Source organism: Puma concolor, chromosome D3 (assembly GCF_028749965.1).
Source record: "Puma concolor isolate L17-30 chromosome D3, mPumCon1.1.hap2, whole genome shotgun sequence".
NCBI classification, from domain to species: domain Eukaryota; kingdom Metazoa; phylum Chordata; class Mammalia; order Carnivora; family Felidae; genus Puma; species Puma concolor.
The window spans coordinates 434503-446618 of NC_141678.1; the positions used below are offsets into that span (position 1 = coordinate 434503).

Consider the following 12116-nt stretch of genomic DNA (forward strand, 5'->3'; position numbering starts at 1 on the left):
AACATAGTGATTGATAAGTCCACACATTGTGCTTGCTCATCACACGTGTAGCTGCCATCTGTCACCATACAACTGTATGATTAACTTTTAAGAAATTGCCACACTGTCTTCCAAAGTGCTTGTATTGTTTTATATTCCATGTTTGGCTATTCTGGTGAATGTAGTGGAAAGACTCAGCATTATTCTTCATGGCCAAAATATGAAACAATTTGTATGTCCATCAACAGGTGAGTGGATGGACAAACTCTGGTATATCCATACAATGGTATTTCCATACAATGGAAAGCTGAGCAATAAAAAAAACAACAAAAACAAAACTGATGCGCAAAAAACATGCACAAATCCCAAAAACATCAGACTGAGAGAAGCCAGATACGAAGGGTTACTTATTGTACAATCCCAATCATATGAAATTCTAGAACAGATAAAAAGAATCTAGTGTCAGAAGAGAGATCAGCGGTTAAGGTCAGCAGTGGAAGTGAAATTTGTGAAGAGGTACAAGGGAACATTTTAAAGTGATGGAAATGGAATAATCTACAACTTGGTAGGAGCGGTACTCACATTGGCCTAAACATTTTTACCAAAACGCATGGAAGTTCAACTCTATGTGAAAAGTAGATATTTTATTGTCTAAATTTTATCAAAATTTAGTCCTAAAATGTGGTTCTGAAGAATGAATGAAAATGGAAAGACCTGGGGCACCTGGATGACTCTGCTGATTGAGCATCCGACTTCAGCTCAGATCATGATCTCATGGTCCGTGGGTTCGAGCCCCGTGTCAGGCTCTGTGCTGACAGCTCGGAGCCTAAAGCCTGCTTCAGATTCCGTGTCTCCCTCTATCTCTGCCCCTGCCCCGCTCGTGCTCTGTCTCTCAAAAATAAACATTAAAAAAATTTTTTTTAAGAAAATGGAAAGACTAAAATTTGTTAAAGGAACATTAACATGGGCCTCTTTGACGTTGGAAGGGATCATGGAACACACTTGGAAATCTGACTCCGATCTTGGGTGGTTTGTAAAGCTCCCAATTTTGAGTGGCGCCTAGAGCAAGAGAGCTCTGCAGCAGGCACAGGACTGGTGCGAGGTACCCTAGGTTAACTCACATGGTGCAGAAGGTCTGTTAGACGTATCCAAGGCAGTTAAGGATGCTGTCTGGAGTCTACTTCAATCTCTGATAGAGCTGCAGAGCCCTCTAGGGTTCTGTTGCAAAGCCATGATTTCTGTGGCAGAGAAATATTCTCCATTTGAAAAGCAGATTCTGGGCGCCTGGATGGCTCAGTAGGTTGAACGTCTGACTCTTGATTTCAGCTCAGGTCATGATCCCAGGGTCATCGTATCAAGCCCCATGTCGGGCTCTGTGCTGAGTGTGGAGCATGCTTGGGATTCCCTCCCTATCCCGCTTCCTCCCTCTCCTTCTAAGATAAATTTTTTTTTTTTTAATTTTTTTTTTCAACGTTTATTTATTTTTGGGACAGAGAGAGACAGAGCATGAACGGGGGAGGGGCAGAGAGAGAGGGAGACACAGAATCGGAAACAGGCTCCAGGCTCTGAGCCATCAGCCCAGAGCCTGACGCGGGGCTCGAACTCACGGACCGCGAGATCGTGACCTGGCTGAAGTCGGACGCTTAACCGACTGCGCCACCCAGGCGCCCCTAAGATAAATCTTTTTAAAAAGAAGAAAAGTGGGGCACTGGGGTGGCTCCATTGGTTGAGCACCTGACTTCAGCTCAGGTCTTGATCTCACAGTTTATGGGTTCAAGCCCAGTGTCAGGCTCTGTGCTGTCAGCTTGGAGCCAGCTTTGGATTCTGTCTATCTTTCTCTGCCCTTCCCCACTAGCTCTCTCTTTCTCTCTCTCAAAATAAACATTAAAATTTTCTTTTAAAAAAGAAAAAAAACGGAAAGCAAGAGGGGCACCTGGGTGGCTCAGTTGGCTGAGCATCTGACTTTGGCTCAGAGCCTAAAGTCTGACCTCACAGTTCGTGAGTTACAGCCCTGCACTGGGCTCGCTGCTGTGAGCATAGAGCCTGCTTCAGATCCCCCTCTCTCTCTGCCCTTCACCACGTGCTCTGTCTCTCTTAAGCAGGGATGGCCTCACCTACCGTCACATTACCAATGATTGCCTCCAGAGGCCTTTGTGCTTCCCATACCCACAACTCTGGGCTCTGCAGGGTTAGAAGTCTTGATCTGTAAGGAGAACACACTTTTCACCAAGACAGAGCAAGTTTCCTACTTAATTGCAAGCTCCAGGTATACCGTGGGCATTGTGCTCCTTGTGTCCAGGTACCAGCAGGGCAGACGAGGAGTCGCTCTTTTTCAGGGGTACTTGATGCACGAGGAGGATGCAGTGCTGCTTACACAACAGGGTGGGGAGGAAGGAATGGATTCAGGTGATCCACTCAGGAGCTTCTTGCAACTTTCTTACCCAGTTGTGAAGGTACATGCACAGATACAGCAACTTGGTCTGAGGGCACGGAAACCATGGCTCAGACCCCTCAGCAAGGAGGTGAGCCATCAATGCCAGCAGAGGTGGCAGAGGCCCCAGAATAGCTCACAGGTGAGAGAAAACGATAGCATCAGGAGGGACCAGTTGGTCCCAGCGAACTTTGTTTCCTCAGTCTCTCCTCGGACAGACCTAACACTGGGAAAATGGAACTCAGCAGTGGTGGGATGGACTGTGGGCACAGAGTGAGGCCACCCAACCCTCTCCAGGGAAGGACTTGTTGCTCAGCAGCAGGGAGTGGTCAGCTGACTGCCCCCAGTTGCCGGAGTTTGTGGAGCTGGTCTCAGCTAAAGAGAGCAGATTCACTTGGGATGCTCCCCTTCCCAGGGCAACAGGCCCCTGGTGACGGAGCTGCTCGGGGATGTGGAGACCTGACCATCTTGGCCCCACAGGAGGCACTCACGAGCAGCACTTCCTTCAGAGCTTCCTACTGGTGTGGCCAGGGTGTCACCAGCCTCAGTCCAGCCTGACTTCTTCCTCCGACCCACCCTTTCCTATTCATCTTCCCATTACCCCACAGATGCTGATCCTCAATAAACACCTTGCACTCCAAACTGAATCTCAGGATCCACTTCCAGAGAACCCAACTTATCGCACAGCCTAACCTCCTGTGTTAGGAATATTTGGGTTGTAAGTAACAAACACAACTTGAACCAGATGAAGCAAGCATGAGAATTTATTAGAAGGGTATTTGGGATATCTCACAGAAGAATGCAACAATCAAGGCATGAAAAGGGCAGATGTGAGTCTGGACATTAGGACAAGAACCAGGTCCCGGAATAAGCTTCCAGGCTTCACTCTTCTCCCTCACTGCAGACTATGCTTCCCTATGTGGTGGAAAGCAGCCACCGTGAGCACTCACGTTCATAGATTACAACCTCAGTTGCTAAAACCGTATAGACAAACAAGATAGTCCCAGGTTTCCAGAAGCTTTCTAATGGAAAAGACAAGACATGCGATGATTGTATTACCACAGTGACAAACACATGTGCGGTTCATAAAGGATGGCCAAGCATTAATAAGGAACATGGGCATTTCAGTGACAGGAGACTTGTGAGATTGTAGAAATACGAAGGAACTGCAAGTAGTTCAAGGAGGCCAAAAAGTACTGTGCAGGAGGAAAGATATTCAGAAATGATGGATAGGCCGGATTTATACAGAAGTCCTCATTAAGTCCACAATTAGCTACCTGCTGTTTCAACACAGAAGTGTATAATCAGAATTGCACCTTAAAATACTATGGGTAGTGTGGAAAATGGACTAAAAAAAGAATGAAGGCAAGGTGCAAGAAATTATACATACAGCTACAAGGGTCATGGTTGGGTTAGCACATCAGCATAGGCCAGACTAGGTGCTGAACACCTAGCAGCTTGCTGGTACCGTATCTGTAGACTCATGAGCCCAGCAGAGCTGACAACCTGAGCATATACTGCTGGAATAAACGGCCAAATGAGGGAAGCCTCGGATGTAGATTCCAGATGCCCACTGATCTACATTCTTCTATTGGTACAGGTATTGCTGGATAAATTGGATATTCTTTGGGTTTATTTCACCTCAGGTTCTACACTTGATGATCTTGAGATCAAAATACCCAGAACATTGGATCCATAGAGAGAATGGTGTCACATTACAAAAGCCCACAAAGAAACACTGAATAGAAAGGCACTCCCCAAAACTCACAGACTTGATCTCCAAATGATCCATTACTTAGTAAAAGGAATACAGTAGAACTGTCCTTGGCAGAATGGTCTTCCAGGACAGTGGGGGAACCTGGGTGGTGAAAGAGGAGGGAGGGGATGCTCTCCCTATGCATTCTACCAACATCAGCTACTATGCTCCATGAAGCTGCAAGTAAATCCCTCTTAGCATCAAAACCAGCTTTCTTCTTGATGTGGGATTTGTGGTAGGGGAAATGTGAGGACTCGTGTTTTTTTGTGGTTTACCAAGGTAATTTAAAACGTGGACACTGAAACTATCTAATTTCAGAATCAAAGACCCCTCTTCAAAAAGAGAGTACCCAGGGGCGCCTGGGTGGCGCAGTCGGTTGAGCGTCCGACTTCAGCCAGGTCACGATCTCGCGGTCCCCGAGTTCGAGCCCCGCGTCAGGCTCTGGGCTGATGGCTCAGAGCCTGGAGCCTGTTTCCGATTCTGTGTCTCCCTCTCTCTCTGCCCCTCCCCCGTTCATGCTCTGTCTCTCTCTGTCCCAAAAATAAATAAACGTTGAAAAAAAAAAAATTAAAAAAAAAAAAAAGAGAGTACCCAGTGAGTTCTACACAGCATACCTGGGTCTCCACGTAAGGTATTTTGATAAACAAGGCCTCTGTTGCCAGCGTTAGCACTCCCTATGACTGACACATGACCCCTAAGGAAAAAATCTGCTCTTCGGTATTCAACCAGTAGGCTAAAGCCAAAGTTTGGTTATCTAGAGAGTAAACTACTGGGTTTAACTCCTTAATAGTAAATGGAACAATCTAGAACTGAAGTGAGAAAAATTAGGTCATTTTTAGACAACAGACTCCAAACTCAATCCAAGAACTAACGAATCAATATCTGGGACTAGGGAAGAGAATCAGGAGAGATAAAAATTTAAAAATGGGAGAATCTACAAAGTAAAACATAACCCTATAACTATTCTTTTACAAATGAAGTTGATAAAATCACCTTCAGGTTTGAGGGAGAAAAGCAGGAAGTCCGTATGTTTGAGCATGAATAAAAATTTGGGAAGTTAGATACTTTTAAAATTACCATCCTGGTGTAGTGGATTAGAAAATTACTCTCATTGAAGTCCCAATTTTTCAACAATGATGTAAAATTGGTAATTACAGGAAAGAATACTGGTAAACTCAAAGGTGTGGACAAAGCGACTTGTGCATGAAAGTCGTCTTGATTTTCCCAAGTCTGGAATCAAAGTCAGGACTTTTCTGAATTTCACCATCATACAAAGAATACTATACACTTTGTCAAGGATCATTATAAAGATCACTGCAAAGTTCCACCTGAGCTAAAGGGTGGTTCATGCACTGTCGAAGCGAGCCCTACTTACAATGAAAGGTTCACAACAGGATCACCATGTGCACGGTGCAGCTGGTGAAGAGAGGCAAAGCACAGATACTTCAAATGATGAAGCAGTGAAAGGCCTACTTCCCAATACCTGTCCGGACATCACAGAAATGTGCAGGAAGGTAAAATAGGCTTCCTTGAATACATCAAAAATATATTTCTCAGCACAAAAAAATCTATACTTTACATTTTCTGAAAGCGACCCCTAAATAACTGGTTTCTCCCCCTAGCTTTTCCACAAAATATCTTAGGAAACACTGAAAACAATAGCACACAGCATATTTCATCAGAGTAACTTAAATACAAGCTGTACTTGGGCACACAGCACTTGAAGTACGTACACTGGATGCACAAAGGCACCACACTGAATGAGAACAACACCTGGACAGCACTACTGCCATTTAGCTCGAGTGCTGTGTGATACAGTTCACACGCTTTTCTTTTGCTCACTCAGTACGTAATGAGTCACTATTGCGTTTTGCGTTCCTGTCTTTGAATACTCATTAACCAGGTATTAGGTAAACTGTTTCTGAGTCTGAGATTGCAGACTTTATATAATGTTGGCTTTCATAACGGAAGAGAAACATCAGCAACCACAGACCTGTTTATATGCCAACAAGCCATAAGGAAAAAAAGAGATGTAGTGTTATTAAGCTGCGTACTTAACAGTAAAACATGTTATACCAATTGCCATTTCAATAGTATCATTAAAACAGAAAAACCAGCGGCATGTGGTTATGTCCTGACATCAGAGGCACTACTACAAGGTATGTGCATTTCATGCTCACAATTACATCATATGTGATTCCAAAATATGAGACACACTGTGTGACACAGGAAAATAAACCATAAATACCACTGAGAAATGTCTTATCTAGATGTTTCAATGACTCAATTTATTCACATATTTTTAAAACTTCATACTTCAGAATGAACATGTCAATCATCAGTATGGGGTTTCTAATAACCACGTCTATAAAAAAATGTATGGCTTCCCTTTATAGCCTTATTTCTAGGGGCACATTTCCCATTTCTTTCAATCGTTAGGCTTACCCACAATGTAAATCCCCCCCCCCCAAAAAAAAATATGGTTGGATTACCTGCTGAAGAGTGTCCCATATTTAGTATTTTCACAGAGCTTCATTCCTGAGAGTATTTTAATGCACAATGAGCTGTGATTTCTTGATGGAAACATCACCTCACTTGCCGTATTCATGGGATTTTTCTTCATTTGCTGGATTAGGGTTTACCCCAGTGGGCATATTTCCAACAGCTAATGAGATGTGGCCTCTGCAAAGCTTTCTGATGTTCACAGTACTCATCTTTGCTATTAATTTCCTACTGTATGCTTGCCAAGCTTTTAAAATCCACTGCATCTCATAGGCTCATTCTACTCCATGAGTTCCTATATAAGCATGTTAATCAGCTGAAAACTTTCCCTACATAACCTCACTTAGAGTTCCTACCCTAAAAGATTATTCAGACCTACAATGTGATGTGACTATTTATTTGAAAGGTTTACCATAACTGCATTTTCTGAAGTACAAAGAGGTAAGGTCTCTGTCAAAGACTAATATTAACTCCAATCCTAGGATTTCTTTGCTGTATGAGTTCTCTGGTGATTAATGAGCTGTGACTTTTGGGAGAAGGCTTTCCCACATTCATGGCATTGGTAAGGTTTCTCTCCTGTATGAATTCTCTGGTGGTTAACAAGCTGTGACTTCTGAGAGAAGGCCTTCCTACATTCGCTGCATCCGTAGGGCTTCTCCCCAGTGTGTGTCCTCTGGTGCGGTATGAGGTGTGATTTCCGAGAGAAGGCTTTTCCACATTCGCTGCATTCAAAGGGTTTCTCTCCTGTATGTGTTCTCTGATGATTGATGAGACTTGACTTCTCCCTAAAGGCTTTCCCACATTCGCTGCATTCATAAGGTTTTTCTCCTGTATGAGTTCTCTGATGTCTAATTAGCTCAGATTTCTCAAAGAAAGCTTTCCTGCAAAGACTGCATTCGTAGGGTTTCTCTCCTGTGTGGATTCTCTGGTGAGTATTGAGCTGTGACTTCTGGGAGAAGGCTTTTTCACAATCCCTGCACCCGTATGGTTTCTCTCCTGTATGAGTTCTCTGGTGAGTTGCAAGACTGGACTTCTCACCAAAAGCTTTCCCACATTCAGTGCATTCATAGGGCTTCTCTCCTGTATGAGTCCTCTGATGTGATATGAGATGGGACTTCTGACAAAAGGCCTTCCCACACTCACTGCACACATAAGGCTTTTCTCCTGTGTGAATTCTCTGATGATTAGTAAGGCTTAGTTTTTCACTGAAAGCCTTCCCGCACTCACTGCATTCATAGGGCTTTTCTCCTGTGTGAGTTCTCTGATGTCTAACAAGCTGAGATTTCCTGCTGAAGGCTTTCCCACATTTACTGCATACAAAGGGTTTCTCTCCTGTGTGTGTCATCTGATGGGAAATGAGATGTGACTTCTGGGAGAAGGCTTTCCCACACTGAATGCACCCATGAGGCTTCTCTCCTGTGTGAGTCCTCTGATGGTTAATGAGACTTGACCTCTCTCTGAATGCTTTACGACATTCACTGCATTCATAGGGCTTCTCTCCAGTATGAATTGTCTGATGTCTAATGAGCTCTGATTTCTCAAAGAAGGCTTTTCTACAATCACTACACCCATAGGGTTTTGTTCCTGTGTGAGTCCTGTGATGTGTAACGAGTTGTGATTTCCTGCTGAAGGCCTTCCCACATTCTCTGCATTCAAATGGTTTCTCTCCTGTATGAATTCTCTGATGATTAATAAGATTTGACTTCTCACTAAAGGCCCTTCCACATTCATTGCACCCGTAGGGTTTCTCACCTGTGTGTGTCCTCCAGTGTGATATGAGATGGGACTTCCGGGAGAAGGCTTTCCCGCATTCACCACATTCATATGGTTTCTCTCCTGTGTGTGTCCTCTGATGGGATGTGAGCTGTGACTTTTGGGAGAAGGCTTTCCCACACTGGCTACAATTGTAAGGTTTCTCTCCTGTGTGAGTCCTGTGATGTGTAACAAACTGTGACTTCTGGGGAAAGGTTTTGCCACACTTACCACAGCCATAGGCTATCTCCCTTATGTGTCTGGTCTGATGTTTAATGAGACTTGATCTCTTAGTGAAGCGTTTCCTACATTCACTGCATTCATAGAGTTTCTCCCCTAGACGAGTTCTGTGAAATATGATAATCTGTGACTTCTTGGAACTAATTTTATCATATTTATCATATTCATAGTATTTTAACCAAGCATCAGTTTCCTCAGGCTTGGTATCGAGAAACAACTTATCAAATACACTGAAACCATCCGATTCTGTCTTTCCATAATCTGCTTTTGGAATAAGTAAATCTAAGTGATGTTTTAAAAATAATCCATCTACATTATCTTCACTGTTTGATTTCCTTAAAGGAACAAAGTTCATGCTCAGATTGAGTTTTTTTCCAAATGCATCACATTCGTGATCCTGTTTCAGATTTCTAAGCTTCTCCTGGTCATCCTGGCGCCACGTCATATGACCATTTCCTTGCAAGTCTTGTTCTACAAAGAAATAAAAACCTGTGAATGTTTCTATGGTTGTCTTTCCTAAATGAAAAACCAGCTATGCTATGTAAGGGGATGAATGCTGGGGAAGGCCATTTCCCAGTCCCAGGTAGAAGGTCTATCCTCTAGGTACTGGGGAAAAAAAGAAAACAAAATGCTACAAACAGGAATGACATACAGGCAGTATATTATGTCACCTGTGATTGTGGTCAAATATAAGTTTATAAAATGTAAGAGAATGTAAAAAATATATCAAGAGCAACGAGGAACAAAGAAAGGAGGATGGAAGAAGCACTGATCCAATATTGTGAGGAAATGATTTCCTCAACACCTACTGAGTACACACTGTGCCCCAGGTGGAGCACGAATCGCAAGAGACAGGAAACAAGCCCCTGACCTTGAGGAACTTAACTGTAATGGAAAAGAAAACAAATAGAGAAAATTAACAGGTTGACAGAGTAACTACTAAAGCCATTACAAGCTTAGAGAATGAGAAATCATATTTGTCCCTTTTCCCATTTTAAAATTTTCTGAACGTTTTAAACTTAACAGAAACATTTTCAGCATTATCACCAAGAGAGCCACTTCGTGGAGCACACCATTTTTCATCTAACGTGTTTAGGCACAAAACTTCACAATCTATGTGTTCTTTCACTGAAAATATCTTAAGATACAAGTTCCCATTCTTCAAATATTCTCAATTTGCCCTTTATTATATAGCTCTTTTGTCATTATTCTCACAACATAACCACTTAGGCCACTGTTATAAGTGTTCTTCAAAAGGCTTATTTTTCACTAATAATCAACACTTGGAATTTTTCCTGAGCTCTTACCCACAGGTATGAAAGCCAACCAGTAATGTGAAAAACTTTTTAAAGACTTAAATGTCAATCAAGGGTAATAAATTTGCAGGAAACCCACAACTTACTGTCGGCCATATCCATTCAGGAGGTAGAGTCAACAAGATTTGCTGATGGATTTGACATGTAAGGAATAAGAAAAAGCAAGGAATCAAGAATGAACCCTAAGACTGGGGTTTGAGCAATTCAGTGGATTATGGTGTTCATTACTGAGTTGAGAAGAATAAAGGAAAACGAAGCCTGGGGGTTAAAATCAAAAGTCTACTACAGAAATATTAGCTTTGAGATGTACGTTACAAGTTTGAATAAAGCAGTAACAGGAAACGTGAGAACAGAAAATGAGTACTTACAAGTTAAACTTGTAATTTTATTACTTTAACTGTTACATTGTTAAACTAAATACACATTTGGAAATTGTATCTAACTTCTTCCAACTTTAATTTTTCCCCATTAGAAAAATGGGTTTGCTTCATGTTTGACCATTTGTAGTATATCCCAGATACCCCAACTCTCCCCACCACTTTTTTCTGCTGTAGCTTGTTTATCTTTAAGTATTTTATTTTTTATTTTAGAGAGAAAGAAAGCATGAGTGAGGAAGAGGGGCAGAAGGAGAGAGAGAATCACAAGCAGGCTCCACGTAGGGCTCAATCCCATGACTCCGGGATCATGACCTGAGCTGAAATCAAGAATCAGATGCTCAACCGACTGAGCAACCCAGGTGTTCCTCTCTGCTGTAGTTTAATCCATCTTAATAGCTCAGTAAAATATCCTTCCAACTGGTTTCCCTGCTTCCTGTTAATTTTCTACTCTGCAATCAGGTTAAGCTTTTTAAAATACAAATCAGATAATATTATTATTACTTAAAATTGTTTGAATCAATTCAAACTCCTTCCTATTGCTTACACGTTGATGTATGATCTAGTTTCCGCACACTCCCCAACCCCTATCTCCCTGAGGCAAGGCCTTTCTAAGTAACCAAGTCCCTTCCTGACTTAATGCATTCATATTTATCATTCCTTTTTTTTAATATTTATTTTGAGAAAGAGAGAGTGCGAGCAGGGGAGGGGCAGAGAGAGAAAGAGAGAGAGAGAATGAATCCCAAGCAGGCTCTGCACTGTCAGAGCAGACTGACACAGAGCTCGAACTCACAAACCATGAGATCATGACCTGAGCTGAAATCAAGAGTCAGATGCTTAACCGACTGAGCCCCCCAGGCACCCCCATATTTGTCATTCCTTTAAGGAACACTTTCTCCTAATTCAAATAGCTTGTTCCTTTCAGTCTTCATGTCTAGAGTTGCCTTCTCCACATGACCCTGTTATGGATCAAATGTTTGCGCCATTCCCCAAAATCTATATATTTAAGCTTTAACCTCCGGTGCGGTTGTATTTGGAAATGAGATCCCAAAGGATGGAATTAAGGCTAAATGAGATCATAGTGGTAGGGCCCTGATCCAAAAAGATTAGTATCCTTATCAGAAACACCAGAGTACTCCTTGGCCCCTAATCTACCCACATACATGAATGAGGAAAGGCCATATGAGGGCAGAGCTACATTGCTACAAGCCAGCAAAACAGCTTTCATCAGAACCCAAATCACGCAGGCACCTTGATCTTGGGACTTCCAGCCTCCAAAACTGCGGGAGTAACTTCCTGAGCAGACTAACAGTCTCTCTACCATATTATTATCTACCTTATTTCTATAAGAGCACTTTCAGGATCTCGGTTTTACCCTGGTTATTTGAAAACTTGTTCACTTTTATCCTCCCGTGAGAAAGTAAGCACTGTGTAGACAAGGAATACCCACACCATCCAGCACAATACCTTAAAAATAATAAGAGAAATCAACACATATTCAATTTTCTATGAACTGCTAAAGTTGTTGTGCAGAAAAGAGTTGGCACCAGGCCTGAGAGTGCTATGCACACACGACTACTTGCAAGGTTGCTCTTGGCTAGCATTTGGGAACCTGGGTTTCTGGAGTGTTCCTACCATTCCCAGCTGATAAAAGGGGCTCCCTGTGGTGGACTGTGTGCAAACCGTGTGGTTTATGCTGAGTACCTGGTCTCCTGGGAGTCTGAAATGCTGGACTCCTAGCCGAAGTGCTAGGCAGAGGTGCCTCT

At 42.7% G+C, this 12116-nt stretch overlaps 1 protein-coding gene across 1 annotated transcript in view; it reads right to left on the minus strand.

The window, feature by feature from the left end:
• Window positions 1-6424: 6424 nt before the first annotated feature.
• Window positions 6425-12116, minus strand: part of ZNF84 (zinc finger protein 84) — a 59109-nt gene continuing 53417 nt past the window's right edge. Inside the window, exon 11 of the mRNA XM_086683336.1 lies at window positions 6425-9131. Coding sequence (XP_086539462.1) covers window positions 7147-9131 — 1985 coding nt within the window. The 3' untranslated portion in view covers window positions 6425-7146. The remainder of the gene's footprint in view (window positions 9132-12116) is intronic.